Source organism: Heptranchias perlo, chromosome 1 (assembly GCF_035084215.1).
Source record: "Heptranchias perlo isolate sHepPer1 chromosome 1, sHepPer1.hap1, whole genome shotgun sequence".
Taxonomy (NCBI): Eukaryota; Metazoa; Chordata; class Chondrichthyes; order Hexanchiformes; family Hexanchidae; genus Heptranchias; species Heptranchias perlo.
This window is the reverse complement of record NC_090325.1, coordinates 14,012,308-14,033,723: the sequence shown is the minus strand read 5'-3', so window position 1 is coordinate 14,033,723 and position 21,416 is coordinate 14,012,308. Positions and strand designations below refer to the sequence as shown.

General features: G+C 43.2%; 1 protein-coding gene across 2 annotated transcripts in view; it reads right to left on the bottom strand.

The window, feature by feature from the left end:
- The window catches only part of atrn (attractin), a 370,377-nt gene that overhangs the window by 144,976 nt on the left and 203,985 nt on the right, over positions 1-21,416 (bottom strand). For both annotated transcript variants that reach the window (XM_067981305.1, XM_067981340.1), the window contains exon 25: positions 11,090-11,151. In XM_067981305.1, the coding sequence (XP_067837406.1) occupies positions 11,090-11,151 (62 nt within the window). The remainder of the gene's footprint in view (positions 1-11,089; positions 11,152-21,416) is intronic.

The following is a 21,416-nucleotide window of genomic DNA, read 5'->3' as shown; positions in this document are numbered from 1 at the left end:
TGACCATAATATGATGGAATTGTTCATGAAGATTGAAAGTGATGTAGTTCAATCCGAAACTTGGGTCTTAAATCTAAAATAAGGAAACTACGAAGGTATGAGGCGCAAGTTGGCTGTGGTTGATTGGGGAACTACATTAAAAGGTATGTTGGTAGACAGGCAATGGCTAGCATTTAAAGAATTAATACATAATTTGCAACAAATATATATTCCTTTAAGGCACAAAAACCCAACAGGAAACGTGGTCCAACCGTGGCTAACAAGAGAAATTAAAGATAGTATTAAATCAAAGGAAGAGGCAGATAAAGTTGCCAGAAAAAGCAGTAAGTCTGAGGATTGGGTACATTTTAGAATTCAGCAAAAGAGGACAAAGAAACTGATAACAAAAGGGAAAATAGAATATGAGAGTAAACTAACGAGGAACATAAAAAGGGACTATAAAAGCTTCTATAGGTACTGTTAGCGTGGATTTTGGACTGTTGAATTAAAGGCAACGATGAAGTGACTGATGGGTACATGACAGTGGTATTTACCCTAAAACCACATTGAAATGCGCTTTGTGTAGATTAGACTAACCTTAATTAAAGGCTTAAATATAACGCTTGACTACTAATAAAATGGACACTTAATTAAACAAAATGGATTCTATTAACAAAGGGACACTATTAAATAAAATGGATTCTGTGACTGTGGGAAAGACAGTTAAAAGTGTTGAGTTTGTACATTCCAGAACTGGCTTACAGTCTGGGAAGACAAAGGACATTTCATAACGAACTGATAAAACTATAGAACCAGACTGCATAAAACAAAGGCATGCTGTCTTAAGGTGATAATAGTTGTTCGGACTTAATTGGTTAATGCGTAAGCAGTCTGTTGTTGCTATGCGGACTTAATTGGTTAATGTGTAAACTGTCTGTTGTTGCTGTGCGGACTTAATTGGTTAATGTGTGTAATCAAGATTTATGATGTAAAAGCTACTGAAATCTGTATTTCAAAGGTATAAAAAAGCATGACAACCATTTTAAAGTTGAGAAGTTAGCTGCGGTGCTGCGGAGTGTCCAGTCTTCTCCCAAAGCTTTGTCCAATAAAACTGCATGTTGAATCTTTAAGTCTGACTCCGAGTGGTGATTTTTTCCCACAACAATTGGCGTAGTCGGCAGGATCTCACTACTGGTGAGCTGATCGGTTGGCCTCGATCAGCGAACTGGAGTAGAGATCATTGAACTGTGGGAGTCAGACTAAGCCAACAGTGCAGTTAACACAGGGGGGTAAGTTAAGAGAATTTATGGGACTGTTGGGTATAACTAAGAGCTGGTTGATTGTGCTGATCGACTAAGGACAAGGAAGTGTCTCTTTTGTAGCCTGCCTTAGACTGGCTGTTAAGAGGGGAGATCCCCCACGCGAAGGTCAGGATCTTGAAGTGGATGCAAAAACAGGGGCACTTGTGATTGTGAAGCACGAGTAACCAGAACCATCCGGTACCAAACTCTGTAGTGGCGAACAAACGCAGAGATTAGAGCATAAGTTAAAGCATAAGTTGATTTACGATGTGTATTGTCTGATCATACAACCTAGAACCGAACCCCATGGGAGGAAACACATTATCAAACTGATAATTGTGACCGTGAGTATATAGTTGCAACTGAGAGTAAAATCTGGAGTGGAGTTCAGGCTGGGAGTTAAGAAAGTTTAGAAAGTTTGGGAGGGAAAAGCAAATCTGGCGTGACCGGCAGTGACCGGTGATAAGGCTGGCTGTACACCAGCACATACCGACAGTGATCGGTGATTAAGTACCGGCAAGTCCCGGGGCCAGGACCCGATAGCTGAAAGAAAAGAAAATCCGGCAAAAAAGCCGGGACCCGAAGGAAAGATATAGCGAGAGGCTGATATATCAGAAAAGAAAATCCGGTGGTTAGACCGGGACACGAAAGGTTCGAGTGAAAAGAAAACCCGGTGGTTAGACCGTGACCCGAAGGATATAGCGAGAACAGAGCACGATAGTAAAGATGACAAGTGAACAACCTAGATGGGGACCTGCAGGTTCCCTCATCGAGAAGTATATGACAGACAGACACTCATTAATTAAACAGATGCAAAAGGATGGCTGGGATATTTCTCAGACCTTAGAACAACAGAGAAAGTGGATAGATAGGGAAAAGAAGGATAAAACAAAAAAGGCAGGAGTATTATTAGTCCACCAACTAGCGGGACTAATAGGGCAAGTAGGAACCTCTACTAAAAAGTGGAGTGACGACAAAGATAAAATAGGGAATTAGAAACTAGGATAAGGGAATTCGAAAAAAGAATCAATTAAAATGTTTAAAAGACAGAGACCCGGAAAAGAAAGGGTGTACTGTCTCTTTAAAAAGCCTGTCCTGATTGTGAGTGTTTTTTTTTTCGGTGTTGTGGGCCACGCCCCTTCTTACTGCGTCTTACGTGTTTATGTATTTGTTTTGTCTTGTGTTTAATTCTGAGATTGCTGAATTAAAATTGGAGTTATTGAGGTTAAGTGACCGATTAAATTCTGATTCTTATAAAATGTGAGCATGTCAAATTCCAGACATGGGATCTTCTAAAAATTGGCATTTTGAATTTTTATCTTGTGATTGGCTGTGGTTAAAAAGAGGTTAAAAAAAAAAATAACGGGACAGATAAAAAAAAGCTATCTGGTATCACCGTGATAGGAAAAGTCGGAAACCTGGAACAGCTCAGAGAGTTGGTTATAATCAAACCCACTAAAACTGTGTGAAAAAAAAAATGAATTGGAAAGCTATAGTTGTGTATGACGAGCAAATTATAAAACTTACGAAGACTAACTATAAACTAAAATGTACGATGGAAGATGTTGTTTCCCAGTATGAATTTTTTTTAAAAAAAGAATTTATGTGAAAATTACGTTGACGTATGCTTAGAAAAGTCTAACCTTCCCAAGGACACCGATATCTGTTTCCAATTCACCAAGACAAAATGAGGTTTTAATTGTAAAGAAAGATAAAGTGCAGATTTAAAGAATTACTCGGAAAGTTACAATCTCTAGTTATAAATTAAACTGATCTTCGAAGCATTTTGTGCTATTGTGATTGATTAAACACTATGGTTAAAATAAATCTCAAAAATAGTGTAAAAAGATAAAGTGAAAGCAATCCACAAATGTGAGAAGTGAAAAAAAAAAATCAGTCAAAACTGTGTGAAGAGAAATTTTGATTGTGGAAACTTAATCTCAGAGGGAGTAGTATCAAATTACTCCTACCACAAGAGCAAGTTAATGTTAACCCCTTCAATCCCAAGAAGCCAGACTAAAGATGCCAAGAGCAGTTCAAACAGATAGAAATGACCCAGTTGATTGAGAACTGTCTGAGGCTAACCATTACACAGATGAACATGAGGTAACAATTGATATAGGTTATATTATTAAAGTTGACCCAATTACTTGGAAATGTCAAAGGCACCCAGACAATGCTACAGTGGAAAAAATTGATAAGAAAGAAATGTAAAACAAATCGTATCAAAAGAAAGCATATCTTAGACAATTGGAAGTCCATTACTTGAGCTATGTACTGACACAGGGTACTAAACGCCTATCAGTTTTACCCCACCACAGTATGATAACGAAGTTCGACAAGTTCGGGGGCTATTCACGAATACTAGATACAATATAAATCTGACCAACGAGGGGAGACCTTCCCTGACAAATTATATAACGCGCGTTGAGAATGCTAAGAAAATTCAACAATTATATTAACACCTCCTAACTCAAGTCTTAAAACAAAGCGAGACATGGAATGGAGGTGGATAATCGTAAAAGAGATAGATTTGGACATCTTGAAAACACGGAGATTAGGACTTGGAGTTAGAAATTCCAGTCCGCAGTCCCACGTACATCTGTATGTGGGAGAGACAGTGTTTATTTCAGACAGGCTGCGTGCTCCAGAGAGAGAGAGAGAAAGAGAAAAAGACTAGCCAATTCCTCTCTCCTGTTTTGTTTTTTGATTTGGTTTCGGGTAAAGGGATTATTCCTTTGGACAAAATAAATAATAAAAGATGATTTGACAAATTAACCCCTTGGGCTCTCAAGAAGAGCCGCAATGGATTTTCTGTGTTTCTTTTAAAACAGGTGACCCTGATTACCAAGAGTAATTACAAAGTTACGATGCAACCTTTGCTGGACAAATTTGGTGCATGAAACGATCCAGTGATGTTAAAGATTTAAGACTTTAGCTGCAGACATCAGCAGATACAATGTTGCATGGACTTTGTTAGTATTGGTCTCTATGATTATTAAGCCATAATCATGACCAACAGGGGGGTCTGTTAGCGTGGATTTTGGACTGTTGAATTAAAGGCAACGATGAAGTGACTGATGGGTACATGACAGTGGTATTTACCCTAAAACCACATTGAAATGCGCTTTGTGTAGATTAGACTAACCTTAATTAAAGGCTTAAATATAACGCTTGACTACTAATAAAATGGACACTTAATTAAACAAAATGGATTCTATTAACAAAGGGACACTATTAAATAAAATGGATTCTGTGACTGTGGGAAAGACAGTTAAAAGTGTTGAGTTTGTACATTCCAGAACTGGCTTACAGTCTGGGAAGACAAAGGACATTTCATAACGAACTGATAAAACTATAGAACCAGACTGCATAAAACAAAGGCATGCTGTCTTAAGGTGATAATAGTTGTTCGGACTTAATTGGTTAATGCGTAAGCAGTCTGTTGTTGCTATGCGGACTTAATTGGTTAATGTGTAAACTGTCTGTTGTTGCTGTGCGGACTTAATTGGTTAATGTGTGTAATCAAGATTTATGATGTAAAAGCTACTGAAATCTGTATTTCAAAGGTATAAAAAAGCATGACAACCATTTTAAAGTTGAGAAGTTAGCTGCGGTGCTGCGGAGTGTCCAGTCTTCTCCCAAAGCTTTGTCCAATAAAACTGCATGTTGAATCTTTAAGTCTGACTCCGAGTGGTGATTTTTTCCCACAACAGGTACGTAAAAAGGAAAAGACTAGCGAAAGCAAATGTGGGTCCCTTACAGACAGACGGGAGAATTTATAATGGGGAATAAGGAAATGGCAGAGAAATTAAACAAACACTTTGTGTCTGTCTTCACGGAAGAAGACACAAAAAACCTCCCAGAAATACTGGAGAACCAAGGGTCTGGCGAGAATGAGGAACTGAAGGAAATTGGTATTAGTAAAAAAACAGTACCAGAGAAATGAATGGGACTGAAAGTCGATAAATCCCAAGGACCTGATGATCTATATCCCAGGGTTTTGAAAGAGGTGGCTATAGAGATAGTTGATGCATTGGTTGTCATCTTCCAAAATGCTACAGATTCTCAAACGGTTCCTGCAGAGTGGAGGGTAGCAAATGTAACCCCACTATTTAAGAAAGGAGGAAGAGAGAAAACAAGAAGCCACAGACCTGTTAGCCTGACATCAGTAGTAGGGAAAAGGCTAGAATCTAATATAAAGGATGTGATAACAGGACATTTAGAAAATAATAATAGGATTTGGCAGAGTCAACATGGATTTATGAAAGGGAAATCATGTTTGACAAACCTACTGGAGTTCTTTGAGGATGTAACTAGTAAAATAGATAAGGGGGAACCAGTGGAAGTTGTGTATTTGGATTTTCAGAAGGCTTTCGATAAGGTTCGACACAGGAGGTTGGTGAACAAAGTTAGAGCACATGGAATTGGGAGTAATATACTGGCATGGATTGAGAATTGGTTAACAGACAGAAAACAGAGAGTAGGAATAAATGGGTTTTTTTCAGGTTGGCAGACTGTGACTAGTGGGGTGCTGCAGGAATCGGTGCTTGGGCCTCAGCTATTCACAATCTATATCAACGACTTGGTTGTGGGGACCAAATGTAATATTTCCAAGTTTGCTGATGACACAAAACTGGAAGCAAAGAGGCTTCAAGGGGATACAAACAGGCTAAGTGAGAGGGCAAGAATGTGGCAGATGGAATATAATGTGGAAAAGTGTGAAGTTATCCACTTTGGTAGGAAAAACAGAAATGCAGAGTATTTTTTAAATGGTGAGAGATTGGGAAATGTTGATGTTCAAAAGGACCTGGGTGTCCTTGTACATGAGTCACTGAAAGCTAACATGCAGGTGCAGCAAGCAATTAGGAAGGTAAATGGTATGTTGGCCTTTATTACAAGAGGATGTGAGTACAGGAGTGAAGAAGTCTTAATGCAATTATATAGGGCATGGTGAGACCAATTTTAGTCTCCTTACCCAAGAAAGGATATACTTGCCATGGAGGGAATGCAACGAAGGTTCACCAGACTGATTCCTGGGACTTGTTGTATGAGGAGAGATTGAGTAGACTAGGCCTGTATTCTCTGAAGTGTTGAAGAATGAGAGGTGATCTCATAGAAATGTACAAAATTCTTACAGGGCTCGACAGGGTAGATGCAAGGAGGATGTTTCCCCTGGCTGGGGAGTCGAGAACCAGGGGTCACAGTCTCAGAAGGGGTAGGCCATTTAGGACTGAGATGAGGAGAATTTCATCACTCAGAGAGTGGTGAATCTTTGGAATTCTCTACCCCGAAGGGCAGTGGAGGCTCAGTCATTGTCGATAGATTTCTAGATATTAAAGGCATCAAGGGATATGGGGATCGTGCAGGAAAATGGCACTGAGGTAGGAGATCAGCCATGATCGTGTTGAATTGCTGAGCAGGCTCGAAGAGCCGGATGGCCTACTCCTGCTCCTATTTCTTATGTTCTTATGTTCTAATCATCTCAGCCCAAGGACATCGCTGCAGGAGTTCCTCAGGGCAGTGTCCTTGACCCAACCATTTCAGCTGCTTCATCAACGATATTCCCTCCATCATAAGGTCAGAAGTGGGGATTCTTGCTGATGATTGTACAGTGTTCAGTTCCATTCGTAACCCCGCAGATAATGAAGCAGTCCGTGTCCACATGCAGCAAGACCTGGGCAACATCCAGGCTTGGGCTGATAAGTTTTTAAGTAACATTTGCATCACACAAGTGCCAGGCAATGACTATCTCCAACAAGAGAGTCTAACCACCTCCCCTTGACATTCAACGGCATTACCATTACCGAATCCCCCACCATCAACATCCTGGGGTCACCACTGACCAGAAACTTAATTGGAGCAGCCACATAAATATCGTGGCTACAAGAGCAGGTCAGAGGCTGGGTATTGTGCGGCGAGTGACTCATCTCCTGACTCCACAAAGCCTTTCCACCATCTACAAGGCACAAGTCAGGAGTGTGATGGAATACTCTCCACTTGAATGAGAGCAGGTCCAACAACACTCAAGAAGCTAGACACCATCCAGGACAACGCAGCCCACTTGATTGGCACCCCATCCACCACCTTAAATATTCACTCCCTCCACCACCAGTGCACTGTGGCTGCTGTGTGCACCATCGACAAGATGCACTGCAGCCACTCGCTAAGGCTTTTTCGACAGCACCTCTCAAACCCGTGACCTCTACCACCTAGAAGGACAAAGGCAGCAGGCACATGGGAACACACCACCTGCATGTTCCCTTCCAAGTCACACACCATCCTGACTTGGAAATATATCGTCATTCCTTCACCGTCGCTGGGTCAACATCCTGGAACTCCCTACCTAACAGCACTGTGGGAGAACCTTCACCACACAGACTGCAATGTTCAAGAAAGCGGCTCACCACCACCTTCTCAAGGGCAATAAATGCTGGCCTCGCCAGCGACACCCACATCCCACGAATGAATTTTAAAAAATTACTCATCTAAATTTCTTTCTCTTCTCTCAAATTGAAAATACAGCATCTTATACGTTTTCCCCCCTACTGGTGTTAAAATCAAGACTCATTGCCTACTCTAACTCATTCTTTCCCAGGACTTCAATATTGTAAAATGCTTTATTTCCTCCAGTTTTTCTACCCCCCACAGGCTTAAAACCCCTAACCAAAATACATTTGTGTATTCTCTGCTTATTCGAAGTTATAGGAAGACATCATTCCGACCTTTGCTTAAACTTCTGGAAGAACTCAACTAGCATCACTGAAGTATTACTAGATTTATTGTACATGCTTTCCTTTGTTGAGTCCTATAATTTGGACCTTGGCCTTTCAGCTAGGCTCCTCAATTATACAAGTATATGTTATTTCAGAAATTAAAAAGTTTTCATACAATCTGTAGAATCCGCTGCCAAATACACACCACATTACACTAACAACTTGCATTTATATAACGTCCCAAGGTGCTTCACAGGCATGATTATCAAACAAAATTTGACACTGAGCCACATAAGGACATATTCGGACAGGTGAAAGGTAGGTTTTAAGGAGCATCTTAAAGGAGGAGAGAGAGGTAGCGAGGCGGAGAGCTTTAGGGAGGGAGTTCCAGAGCTTTGGGCCTAGGCAGCTGAAGACACGGCCGCCAATGGTGGAGCAATGAAAATCAGGGATGCGCAAGAGACAAGAATTGGAGGAGCGCAGAGATCTCAGAGGGTTGTAGGGTTGGAGGAGGTTACAGAGATAGGGAGGGACGAGGCCATGGAGGGATTTGAAAACAAGGATGAGAATTTTAAAATTGAGGCTGTCCTGGACTGGGAGCCAATGTAGATCAGCAAGCACAGGGGTGATGGGTAAAAGGACTTGGTGCAAGTTAGGATAAGGGCATCAGAGTTTTGGATGAGCTCAAGTTTATGGAGGGTGGAAGATGGGAGGCCGGCCAGGAAAGCATTGGAATAATCAAGACTAGAAATAACAAAGGTATGGATGAGGCTTTCAGCAGCAGATGGGCTGAGACAGGGACGAAGATGGGCAATGTTATGGAGGTGGGAGTAGATGGTCTTGGTGATGGAGCGGATGCGTGGTTAGAAGCTATTCTCAGGGTCGAATAGGATGCCAAGGTTGCGAGTGGTCTGGTTCAGTCTCAGACAGTGGCCAGGGAGAGCGTTTGTTTTTGTCCTGTGTTTAACTTTTCAATATAATCAGCCAATGTACCTGTTGCAGCTTGATGCACGTCACCTGGCTGTTTTCAAAGACTGTGATGAAAATGTAAATTCTAAATATTCACTGTAATTACACTAAGCCTTCTTTGAAACTCTTAAACTTGCTTTGACCTCTTTAGACACTTGGCTGAAAGAACTTGACAGAGTTGAATTTTTAACATCATCTTCATCTTACCAACATGGGTCCTACAACACCCTCCCCCAAGCTGCAGCAGCAGCTCAAGCACTTCTGAGCCATTATCTTCATACATCATCCTGCCTCACTACTCTGCAAATGACATATCACCTTGAACAATCTTCAGCACATTAGCTGGTCATTTCTTACACACATCACCAAGCGATTACTGTGACCAGCCTACCCACTCAATTTAACATAACTCAAATCTTGAGGATGGGGGAAGGGGGTGTAATACTCCTTAGTCATCCTGCAGTTTGTCACAGGTCACAGTAGGTGCTTTCTTCACTGGGAAAATTTTGTGCATGATTGCCAGAGAAAACATAAAACTTTTGGTGGGTGGCTACTTCTCTGCACTTTGTGAAAATAAAATATTTGAATGAAGTTGCACTGACACTAAGCATACAAGGCCAGCCAGAGCAATTATAAGTCATTGTTTAGTTAGCTCTTAAATCAGGAGTGACTTTTCCAGTCTTCCATGTTACTAACAGTGGACCGCATATTCAGCAGTAATTAAGCCTCATCATATCACTAAAAAGGTGCTTAAACAGGAATGGACAAGCCCTAATTTTTTGTGGCGAGTTTAGCCCAAGTACAGGAAATTCATGCCGTGCAATGTAGTTGAATGGTGAGTCAGACAGCAAGATGCCGTTTTCATGAAGTTGATGGAGGGGCAACGCATCTTGGATAGCGACTTCCAGATTTTCACGTTTAACTGCGCATGTGCGCTCATCGGAAGTTACTGTGCGCTGTTAGCCTCATAATTTTATAAATTATGGGCCATTATGTGACATTTAACATTAGAAAAGCCCCGGAGTGCTACCCACAGGCGTAACTGGTACTGCAGGTAAACGCCGACACATTTTCACATTGGCAGAGTATGATGTAGGACTTTTTAATGGGCCAGAACGTGCACAGAGCGGCGTGGCAACGATCACTGCAGCTCCTGCGAATTGTATTAACCAATGTACTTACTGCGGCTCTGTGGCGTCACCTTGCTTGATTTTGAACTGTTAAAAAATTGTGCGCCATCAACCCAGCCTCTGAGCAGCGTACGGTGATGCGCATGGAACAGTCTGTGACAATAAAAGACACGGCCACAGAATCTATCAGGAAGAGAAGTCATGCCCATAAGCAGGCAAGCAGACTTCATTCATTTAAAGTTAGCATTCTGGAAGTCTTTTGAAATAAAAATTTAATTTTTTTTTATAAATAGCTAAAGAAATAATTAAAGAGACAGAAGGGAAAAGTTTTTTAAAAATGTAATTTTAAAAAAAAAATTTTTTAGATGACCAAAACCTATTAAAATAAGGAGGAATATGAGACTCCACATTTTTAATATTTAATTTTTAGTTGTTTGGCAGTCACTAAGATTAACCGCGCTTTTAAAACTTAGTTTAGACCTGGTATTTTTAAGCCTACCTTTTTGATGGTGTAATTAGTTACTTTCCAGGTGGGCAGATGAGCAAGTTTTCAATTTTTCTGTGATTTCAAAGATTTCAACGTGCTCTTTAATTCCGAAGCTGTCAAATTGTCGGCGAACCAATAGAAGCAAGTTCACAATTTTATTACGTATGTACAAATGAGGGAACTTGCTCCTTCGACTCGTCATGAGAAATGGACAGCGCTGGTGAGCTCTCCATTATTTCAGGAGCAAGTTCTGACCCAGTGTGTTTTGAAATGGAATGTTGCAACCCACTCAATGATTTCACTATATAATAGATATTGCTTTGGCAACTCCAGGTTATTGGCTGAACTTGCACATTGCTGTGAAAAGGACAAATCCTGCAGCAGTATTTACAAGATTATCCAGATTCTGCAAAAACACACATTTTGAATAAGAGAAGCAAGTGGATTAAAGAGTTTAAAAATCAGCAATAAATTTTTATATGAATCAGATATATACTTTTGACTCACCTGAAAAACGTGACAAAGAACTGCACAAGGTCCATGAAGTTGCTGTGCTGAGAAAAGGCAATCTACAAAGTAAAAGGGACATGCATAAAATTTAAAACAAACCTAACAAATGGATTTAATACGTTATGACCATAAAGATATTGAACATGATAAAATCATTTAAATAAATTATGCAGATAATAGAATTCAGTGTACTCTCTGCTTGAGTAGGAACAGACTTCAGGATTACAATATTCAGGGCCCTCACTGATCTCATTCTCAGCACCGAGCTGGGCTGGGCTGGAAGGGGACATGGGTCAGAGACAACGTTGCTCCCTCTCAGTGCGACTCCTTGTGGGTGCCGTGAGATTGGTGAACTTATGCTATTATTTGAAAAAGCTGATATTAACTAAAGATCAACATTTTCAGGATTTCTGAAGCTGATACACTATACTCCTTTTAACTTGCACCTGTCCAGAGTCAAGCAAATTAAAAAGAATCAGGGGTAAAAAGGACCTGGAATATGCTTAATTAGTTTTTTCTACAATTGCCAGACATGAGGATTAACATCCTTGACTAATTGAATTGAGAGTTCAGTTGCATCCAAAAAGGAGTGTACTGCATTTCCAATATGCAATTTGGTCCACAATAAGGATCACTACCCCTTAGGCATAAGTCTTCCTTTTAATGAATAACAATTTTTATTTTGCACATTCTTTTCTTCTATAAAATGGATCAAGGGTTCACTGTAGCCATTCACTGACCTTTTCAAATACTTAGTCAAAATTTGTATTAACGTCATAAAACATGGTGCAATAGTGATACTGTTAACCTCCTACCTTTTTGAAATACTTCTCACTGAACTAAACAAGTTTACACATAGCAGGCCATTCCACCCTATTGTGACAGTACTACCTCTCCTATGACAGCACTTTCCTGCCTTTCCTCTCTTCTATAAGTATCTCTCTATTTCGTCGAACAAGTGGAACTGTTCATCTTTCAAATAGTACCAATTGCACACAACATAAAATGTTATGTTTTATGATTAGAAACGCAAAGTGATGTACAATCATCACAGAATTAAAATCAAATTATTCCAGATAGACAAATAGTTTTAGAACGCAAATGCATTAAACAGCAGCTGGCAGTCAAAGGGTTCAATGGAAGTTGGGTACATAAAATTCTGCATTTCCAATTACCGTGATTCAAATAAACAGAAGAATACGGTAAGAGAATTTAATAGTGGAAAATGATTAAGCATGACATTTAACCGAGTAAAATGCTCCAGTGCTTTAAAACAAACCTACCAAACAGTATAAATGTACTGAAGGTCTTACCTCTTCAAAATCCATAACATTGCTTCACAGTGAAATGATTTTAATCATTCTGCACTATTATTAAGAAGTGCAGCCCTCAAATTGCGTTGCAACTTTTGTAAGAAAACAAGTTCTCAATTATCAAACAACTTACAAGGGCAGCAACGAGACATGAAACGCAGAAGAATATAGATGTGATGAAAATCACAGACATTCATTGCAACTTGTAACCAAACACTGCACTAGAAGCCCATTGTTAGCGTGGATTTTGGACTGTTGAAATATTGTTGAGAAAAAAAATGAAAATTCATCAGAAAATGAGATGGGATATTGTTAAAACAGGCTGGAAAATTGTCAGGCGCACCGGATAAAACTCACAAAGATAAGTGCTAGACAAAGCAACAAAAATTCCATTTGTTCCTTTCAGGAAATTCAACGCCTTTCTATGAACCTCCCGTTTCCTTTTCTGATAAATCCTGTACAACAGCATTAAGTTAACCCTTTCATAATACATCACAAATAGGTTTGGATGAAGGCAGCCCATCAGACCTCATCCTTCCAGAATATACCAACCCTATAATCTTCCCATTACACCTTCTTCTGCCCACCTTGGTTTAAAGAAGAAACAAACAAACATAGGAAAAGGAGGAAGCCATTCAGCCCATCAAGCCTGTTCCACCATTCAATTAGTTCATGGCTGATCTGTATCTCAACTCCATTTACCCACCTTTGTTCCATTTCCCTTGATAGAATTACCTAACAAAAAATCTATCGATCTCAATCATGAAAATTTCAATTGGATTGGTATCCACAGGCCTTTGGGGGAAGAGAGTTCCAGTTTTCCACTATCCTTAGTGTGAAAGCATGCTTCCTGATTTCACTCCTAAATGGCCCAGATCGAATTTTAAGATTATGCCCCCTTTTTCTGGAATCCCCACCAGAGGAAATAGTTTCTCTTTATCTATCCTATCAAATCACTTTGAAGACCTCGATTAGTTCACCCCTCAACCATCTAAACTCAAGGAAATGCAAGCCAAGTTTATGCAACCTGTCCTCATAATTTAACCCTTAAGCCCCGGTATCATTTTGTTGAATCTGCGCTGTATACCTTCCCAAGACCAATATACTTTTCCCGAGTTTCAGTGCCCAAAACTGAACGCAGTACTCCAGATGAGGTCTGACCGAGGCTCTGTACAACTGAAGCATCACTTTCTCACTTTTGAATTCCAATCCCCTTGAGACAAAGTCCAACATTCCATTCGCCTTTTTTGATTAATTTTGTACTTGTGCATTAGTTTTTAGTGATTTGTGCACATGGACACCTAAATCCCTAGCTCCTAGTTTCTCACCATTAGAAAATATTCCAGTTTTGTCTTTCTCAGATCCAAAGTGGATGACCTCACATTTCCCCACATTTAACTCCACCTGTCATAGTTTTGCCTATTCATTTAGTCCATGTATGTTCCTTTGGAAACTACTGCTCCCATCCACATAACTCACTATTCCTAACAACACCATTTACAAACTTGGATATATAACTCTCTATTCCTTCGTACAAGTCATCGATATATATTGTGAAAAGCTGAGGCCCCAGTACAGTTGCCTGAGGATCACCACTTATCACATCCCGCCAATCAGAGATCAAGCCTTTTTCCCTACTCTGTGCCTCCTACCGCCTCCACCCCCCCAGCCAATTAACAACCCATCTTGCAATAACTTGCATTTATATAGCAACCTCAGGGTGTTCCAAAGTGCTTCACAGCCAATGAAGCACTTTTGAAGTGTAGTCACTGTTATAATGTAGGGCAGCTTGGCAGCTAATTTGCACACAGCAAGATCCCACAACAGCAATGAAATATATGACCAGATAATCTGTTTTTTGTTGTGTTGGTTCAGTGATAAATGTTGGCCAGGACAACTGCCTTCTCTTCAAATATTGCAATGGGATTCTTTTACATCCACCCAAAGCGGCAGATAGGGCCTCGATTATAATTTCACCCCCGACAGTACAGCACCGAAGCACCAGCCCAAACAATTTCCTCAAGTTTCTGGAGCGATGCCCAAACAACCTTCTAATCCAGAGGCAAGAGAGCCACCACTGAGTTGAGATTATCACCTTTGGTACTACTTGAAAAAGAGCAATGTTCAGACCAACATTTCTCCCTCAACCACTACCACTTCAACTCAAGTGCTGTTTGTTGGTTGCTGTGTACAAATTGGCTGCTGCATTTGTCTATAAAATGCCTATGGGGAGAGAACGGGGCACTGGGATTAGTTTGGGATTGATGCAGGGCTATGAGGAGCAGGGCAGTGGGACAAGTGTGGCATTGATACAGGGCTATGATGGCAGTACGGGGCAGCGGGATTAGTTTGCGATTGATACAGGGCTGAGGCGAGAACAGAGCAGCAGGATTAATTTGGGATTAATACAGGGCTATGGGGAGAGTGGGACAGTGAGATTAGTTTGCCAAAGGAGATTCCTTGCCTGAAATCACTGATGTGGCGATGCCAGTGATGGACTGGGGTTGACAATTGTAAACAATTTTACAACACCAAGTTATAGTCCAGCAATTTTATTTTAAATTCACAAGCTTTCGGAGGCTACCTCCTTCCTCAGGTGAACGATGTGGAAATGAAATCCTCGAAATGAAGTCGCATTTATAATTCACAGAACAATGCTTGGTGAGTACAGACAGTTTTTTCAACTGCCCGTTGCCAAGGCAATCAGTGTGCAGACAGACAGGTGTTACCTGCCAGGTCTCACAGAATATACAAATCACCAAAAAAAACAAACAAAAAAAACAGAGATAGAGAGGTAGAAACATAGAAAAGACAGCAACTGACCCGTTATATTAAAAACAGATAACATTTGTTCGCTGGTGGGGTAACGTGTAGCGTGACATGAACCCAAGATCCCGGTTGAGGCCGTCCTCATGGGTGCGGAACTTGGCAATCAATTTCTGCTCGACAATTTTGCGTTGTCGTGTGTCTTGAAGGCCGCCTTGGAGTACGCTTACCCGAAGGTCGGTGGCTGAATGTCCTTGACTGCTGAAGTGTTCCCCGACTGGGAGGGAACCCTCCTGTTTGGCGATTGTTGCGCGGTGTCCGTTCATCCGTTGTCGCAGTGTCTGCATGGTCTCGCCAATGTACCATGCTCTGGGGCATCCTTTCCTGCAACGTATGAGGTAGACAACGTTGGCCGAGTCACAGGAGTATGAACCATGCACCTGGTGGGTGGTGTCCTCTCGTGTGATGGTGGTATCTGTGTCGATGATCTGGCATGTCTTGCAGAGGTTACCGTGGCAGGGTTGTGTGGTGTCGTGGACGCTGTTCTCTTGAAAGCTGGGTAATTTGCTGCGAACGATGGTCTGTTTGAGGTTGGGTGGCTGTTTAAAGGCGAGTAGTGGAGGTGTGGGGATGGCCATAGCGAGGTGTTCGTCGTCATTGATGACATGTTGAAGGCTGCGGAGAACATGGCGTAGTTTCTCCGCTCCGGGGAAGTACTGGACGACAAAGGGTACTCTGTTGGTTGCGTCCCGTGTTAGTCTCATGAGGAGGTCTATGCGATGAAATCACTGAGGAATCTCACATGTCTCCGTTAACTCCTCATTGAATTTAGCTGCAACACCTTTCGTCCCTTGAGACCCATCTCCAATCTCCCTATCCTCTCCAAAGTCCTTGAACATGTTGTCACCTCCCGAATCCGTGCCTATCATTCCTGCAACTCCACGTTTAAACCTCTCCAATCAGGTTTTCACCCCGGCAACAGATTCAAAACATCCCTAAACAGTCACAAATGACATCCTCCGTAGCGGTGACCACAGTACATTATCCCTCCTTGACCTATCCACAGCCTCTGACACTGTTGACCACACATCCTGCCCCAATATCTCTCCTCCATTGTCCATTTCAACGGGACTGCCCTCACTTGGTTCTATTCTTACCTGTACAGTCATACCTCCTGCAACAGCTTCTCTACTGGGCCTTACCGTTACCTCTGGAGTCCCCCAAGGATCTATCCTTGGCCCTCTAATCTTCCTCAACTACATGCTTCACCTCTTGGCAATATCATCCGCTGACATGGAGTCAGATTCCACACGTACGCTGACGACACCCGGCTCTACCTCACCACCACCTCCCCTCGACCCCTCCACCGTCTCTGTGCTGTCAGACTGCTTGTCCAACATCCAGTACTGGATGAGCCGCAATTTCCTCCAGTCAAACCTTCCACCCATTTGGGAGCCAAAATTCCTCAGGCTCTGCCCCCTTCGCCTGAAGCATGGTGGGATGAGACTTCCAGCCCATTTCAGCAGAAGACTGTAATTTTTAAAATTGCTGACAATTCATCTGTGGCCCTTTCCTAACGGCTCTGCTACCGATTGCCGACCAGAAACCAGCATTAGGCCCACAACTCCATCTTACTCCAGGACAAAGCAGTCCACTTGATTGGCAGCCCAGCCACCACCTCAAACATCCACTCCCTCCACCACCATGACTGCAGCGTGTACTATCCTGTGTTTACAGGATGATGCACTGCAGCAACGCGCCAAGGCTTCTTCGACAGCACCTCCCAAACCTGTGACCACCACTACATAAAAGAACAAAGGCAACAGGTGAATGGGAACACCACCGCCTCCATGTGTGTTCGTATGTTGAATCGAGCCGTTTGCCGCATCCATCAGGAAGGACGCAGGCATTGGCCGGGGGGGGTGGGGGGGTGGGTTGACGGTCCCAGGCAGCGGAGGCTCTCAAGTTAAGGCCTCCCGGTACATAGACGATGTCACCGCCTTCTGTTCCAATCAGCAGTCGGTCCACACACTGATGGGCATCTGCGACCATTTCAAGCTGGCCTCGGGAGCCAGAGTGAACCGAAGTAAAAGTGCTGCCATGTTCTTCGGCAGCTGGGGGACCCGGTCCCTGTCCCCTTCACCATCAGGTCTGACTACCTGATGGTGATGGGGAGCTGGTTCGAGGGGCCATTGGCCTGCACAAAGAACTGGGAGGAGCGGATCGCCAAGGCCAAACAGAAGTTTGGTATGTGGGAGGGGCGATCCCTCTCCTTAACCAGCATGAATCTGGTTATAAAGTGTGAGGTCCTCGCGGTGTTGCTCTCTGTGGCCAGGGTCTGGCACATTCTCCACAACTCCGCCGTCACAGTCACCCGAGCTATCTTCCACTTTGTCTGGAGGTCCAAGGTAGAATGTGTCCACAGGGTCACCATGTACAAGATCCCAGACAAAAGGGGGGGGGGGGGGCGCACGGGAAGAGCGTCCCCAACGTCGCTCTGATCCTGATGGTCACCTTTGTGTGTAGCTGCCTCAGGATATGTGTAGAGCCCCAGTACGCAAACACCAAGTGCTGAGTTTCTACCTGTCCAACACACTGAAGAGGCTGGGTCTGGCCATGCTGGCCGAGCAGGTGCAGGATATCCCATCCCATCCAGCTGGACCATCTCTTCCCCACCTCCCCCCCCCACCCACCTGTCCCAGGTGGAAAAGTTCCTGAGGAGGAACCCCTTCGACCACAAGGCCATCAGACACGAAACGCTCTAAGAGTCCTGCAAGGAACAGAGAGGGTGGACTCGATCGGTTTCTTTCCCGAGACGTCTCATCGCTAGAACTGACCAACAGGCACCAGGATGTCGCCTGGATGGTGAGAAAGGCCCTCCCAGTCCGATCCTCCCAATATGCACGGAACCTCAGCTCCACCACGAGCTGCCCTCGAGGTTGTGGCAGGGAGGAGACCGTCATCCACCTCCTGATGGACTGCCCCTTTGCGCAGAGGGTGTGGAGAGAGATGCGTTGGTATCTGTCCTGGTTCATCCCAAACAGTTCGATAACACATGACATTGTGCTCTACGGACTGTTCCCCGGGACACACACCGAGACAGACATCACCTACGGTTGGAAGACCATCAACTCGGTGAAGGAGGCCCTTTGGTCCGCCTGAAACCTGCTGGTCTTCCAGCTGAAGGAGCTGTCCATGACCGAGTGTTGCCAACTGTCACACTCCAAGGTTCAGTACGTGCTGCGGGACGCACTGAAGCGAGGTGCAACCTACACAAAGGCTCTATGGGGAAAGGCCTCTGTGTAAGGCCACCCAACCTTGTATTGTACACCATGAGTCATGAGAAAAATTATATTTCAATTGTAATAATGAGATCACTGTGTACGATCTGGAGTGTTTTGGTTTCAATTGTACAGGGTTGGAATTGTGATATTTACATTGAACTCTATATCTTTAAATTCTATGAAATAAAGTATATTTTGAATTAATAAAAAAAATCCCCAGAATTAAATTTTAAAATGTCTGCCTGTTTCCTGCAGGTGCACTTTCTCCTGGGTTGCAGTGAAGATGGAACTGGTGGGGTTTCTGGCAGGGGAAGGGTGTAAATGTCAGTCCACTAGTCTTTGAGTGACATCACCACAGAAGGGGCATGGCACAAGAGAACCCCCAGAACTGGGTGCCAGCCCAAATTCCAGCCACCCCCCCCAACACCTGCATCCTCAATCCAGGCCCCCAGGCCCAAGAATTTTGGTGCCATTGTGCTTTGCATGTTTGACATTCAAAGAAATAAAGATTTGCCAGACAATTTTGTCTGATGACAGTGTCCCTTTAAGAGGACAGGTCGTGAAGTGCATTTCGCAATAAACTGAGAGAAATGAAACTGAAAGTGAAGTCAGCGATAGAATAAAGAGCAGGAACTGAGATGGCAGTCAGCAAATAAATCTTAATCCTGTCTGAGGAATTAACCTGCTCCATCTGCCTTTCTGTGTTTGTGCAGCTGGTGCGACTGAACTGTGAGCACAACTTCTGTAAATCCTGTGTCGAGAAGTGTTGGGAAAAGCAGCATACAGCTGTGTCCTGCCCGAAATGTCAGGTGGTTCTCGCCCAGAGAAACTACAACAGTATCAGGGTGCTGGCCAATCTCTCGGAGAAAGCTCGGTAGCTGAATCTGAAGCCAGAGTAGAGCCGTGAGAAACTGAAGCTGTTCTGTGAAGAGGATGAGATTCTGATCTGTACAGATTCATCCGCACATTCAGACCAGAGGTTCCCACCAGTACAGAAGGCAGTTCAAAAGTACACTGTAAGGGGGCAGTGAGTTACCCATCTGCATTGCTCATTGTGCTTATTGGGGTGTAATTAGCACTGTTTGTAGTTAATAGACAACTTTTGGTCAGTCCTCCTATTTGCTCACTTTCAGCTCAACACTGACATTTAACAATGAGGAATCTGGGCGATAAGGCCAGTTAATAGTGTGCACTAGTGTGTTACGGGCTGTATTTACACTTCTACTGTAGTTAGGGTCGCCAGCTCTGGTTGGTCATATTCCTGCAGGTTTAATCACATGATCTCCCACCTCCAACCGCCCCGCCCCACCATTGGTTGCCCGACTTGTCCATCCTCATGGTGCCCCGCCTTCCCACAATCAATTGGAAAGGGAACAGACTCTTCATTACCCGACTGACGGAGAGTCAAGAATCATCCAGTCTTTCCGCTCCCCATCATCGCCAATATTTTTATAACTAATAAACAAAAGTGTTTAAGGAAAATGAAAAAAAAACTCACAATTTTGTTTAATGCCCCTTTGATTTTTCTCCTGGATTGCTTGCAGCATTGTCCTGGAAATTAATCTTCAATTCCTCAAGACTCCAGGACAATCCTGGAGGGTTAGCAACTCTAGCTTTAGTGGAAAGCAGCTTTAAGTAAATTTCTTTTACTACAGTATTTCTACTAATATTGTAGTATAATGCAGCTTTCAGTGAGGTGTCAGTCATTATAGGGGGGGCACAGCCTATAACCCCGCACAGACAGAAAGCATGGAGATGCTCAGGCCCTTGATTACATTGACACCTCAAATTTAAAATTCTCATCCATATGTTCAATCCCTCCATGGCCTCATCCCTCCCAATCTTTGTAACCTCCTCCAGCCCAACGAACCTTTGAGAACTCTGCGTTCCTCCAATTCTGGCCTCTTGTCCGTCCCCGATTTTCATCGCCCCACCATTGACGATCGTGCCTTCAGCTGCCTAGGCCCCGTGCTCTGGAATTCCCTCCCAAAGCCTCTCTGGCCTTTCTCCCTCTCTCTCTTCCTTTAAATCTCTCCTTAAAACCAACCTCTTTCACCAAACTTTTGGTCACCTGTCCTAATATCTCGTGTGGCTCGGCGTCAAATTTTGTTACATAACGTTCCTGTGAAGCGCCTTGAGATGTTTTACTACGTTCAAGGCACCATATAAATGCAAGTTGTTGTTGTTGTTTTGGCCTGTTTCTCAACTTGATGTTGCAGTTTGAACCCCCCCCCGCCCCCTTTATAGAACCCGGCTGATGCTGATTCCATTGAAATCAATTGGAAATTAAAATCGGGGCAGTTTCTGTAACAGGCGGCTGATCTGCGCGCCCAGGTGGCACGTTTAAAAATCTACCCCCTCTGTCTCTGTTATATGCAGCCCCACACAGCGAGCAGGATGACGTGGGTTCAGGCGAAGGTCCACTGAATACCAAGGCTCTGAGGTGCCACAAGAGGGAGGTAGTGAATGGAGGGAGAGTGACCCCACATTGCCCTTTCACCTCAGGCAGCAGCTGGTTTTAGGGGAGCCTGCAGGTCATAGTGCAGCAAATATCTGGCCAGAAATGGTGGTTGCAGAGCAGAGATAAATAACAATAGAAGTACTTGAAAACAAAAGTTTCACCAACAAGAAATCCTAGAGTATGTCAGATTACAATAATACCGTGTGTGTGTCTCCGACAGACTCACATCCAGTATAAATGAGCCTCATTTACTTTAAGATCAGTCTGGTAGTCTAAGGAAGTCAGAAGAAACTTCTTTACCTAGAGAGCGGTTAGAATGTGGAACTACCATATTTAGTCTCCATCACAAGGAGTTGATGAGGCAACTAGCATAGATGCATTTAAGGGGAAGTTAGATAAATACATGAGGGACAAAGGAATAGAAGGATATGTTGATGGGGTTAGATGAAGAAGGGAGGGAGGAGGTTCATGTGGAGCATAAACGCTGGCATGGACCAGTT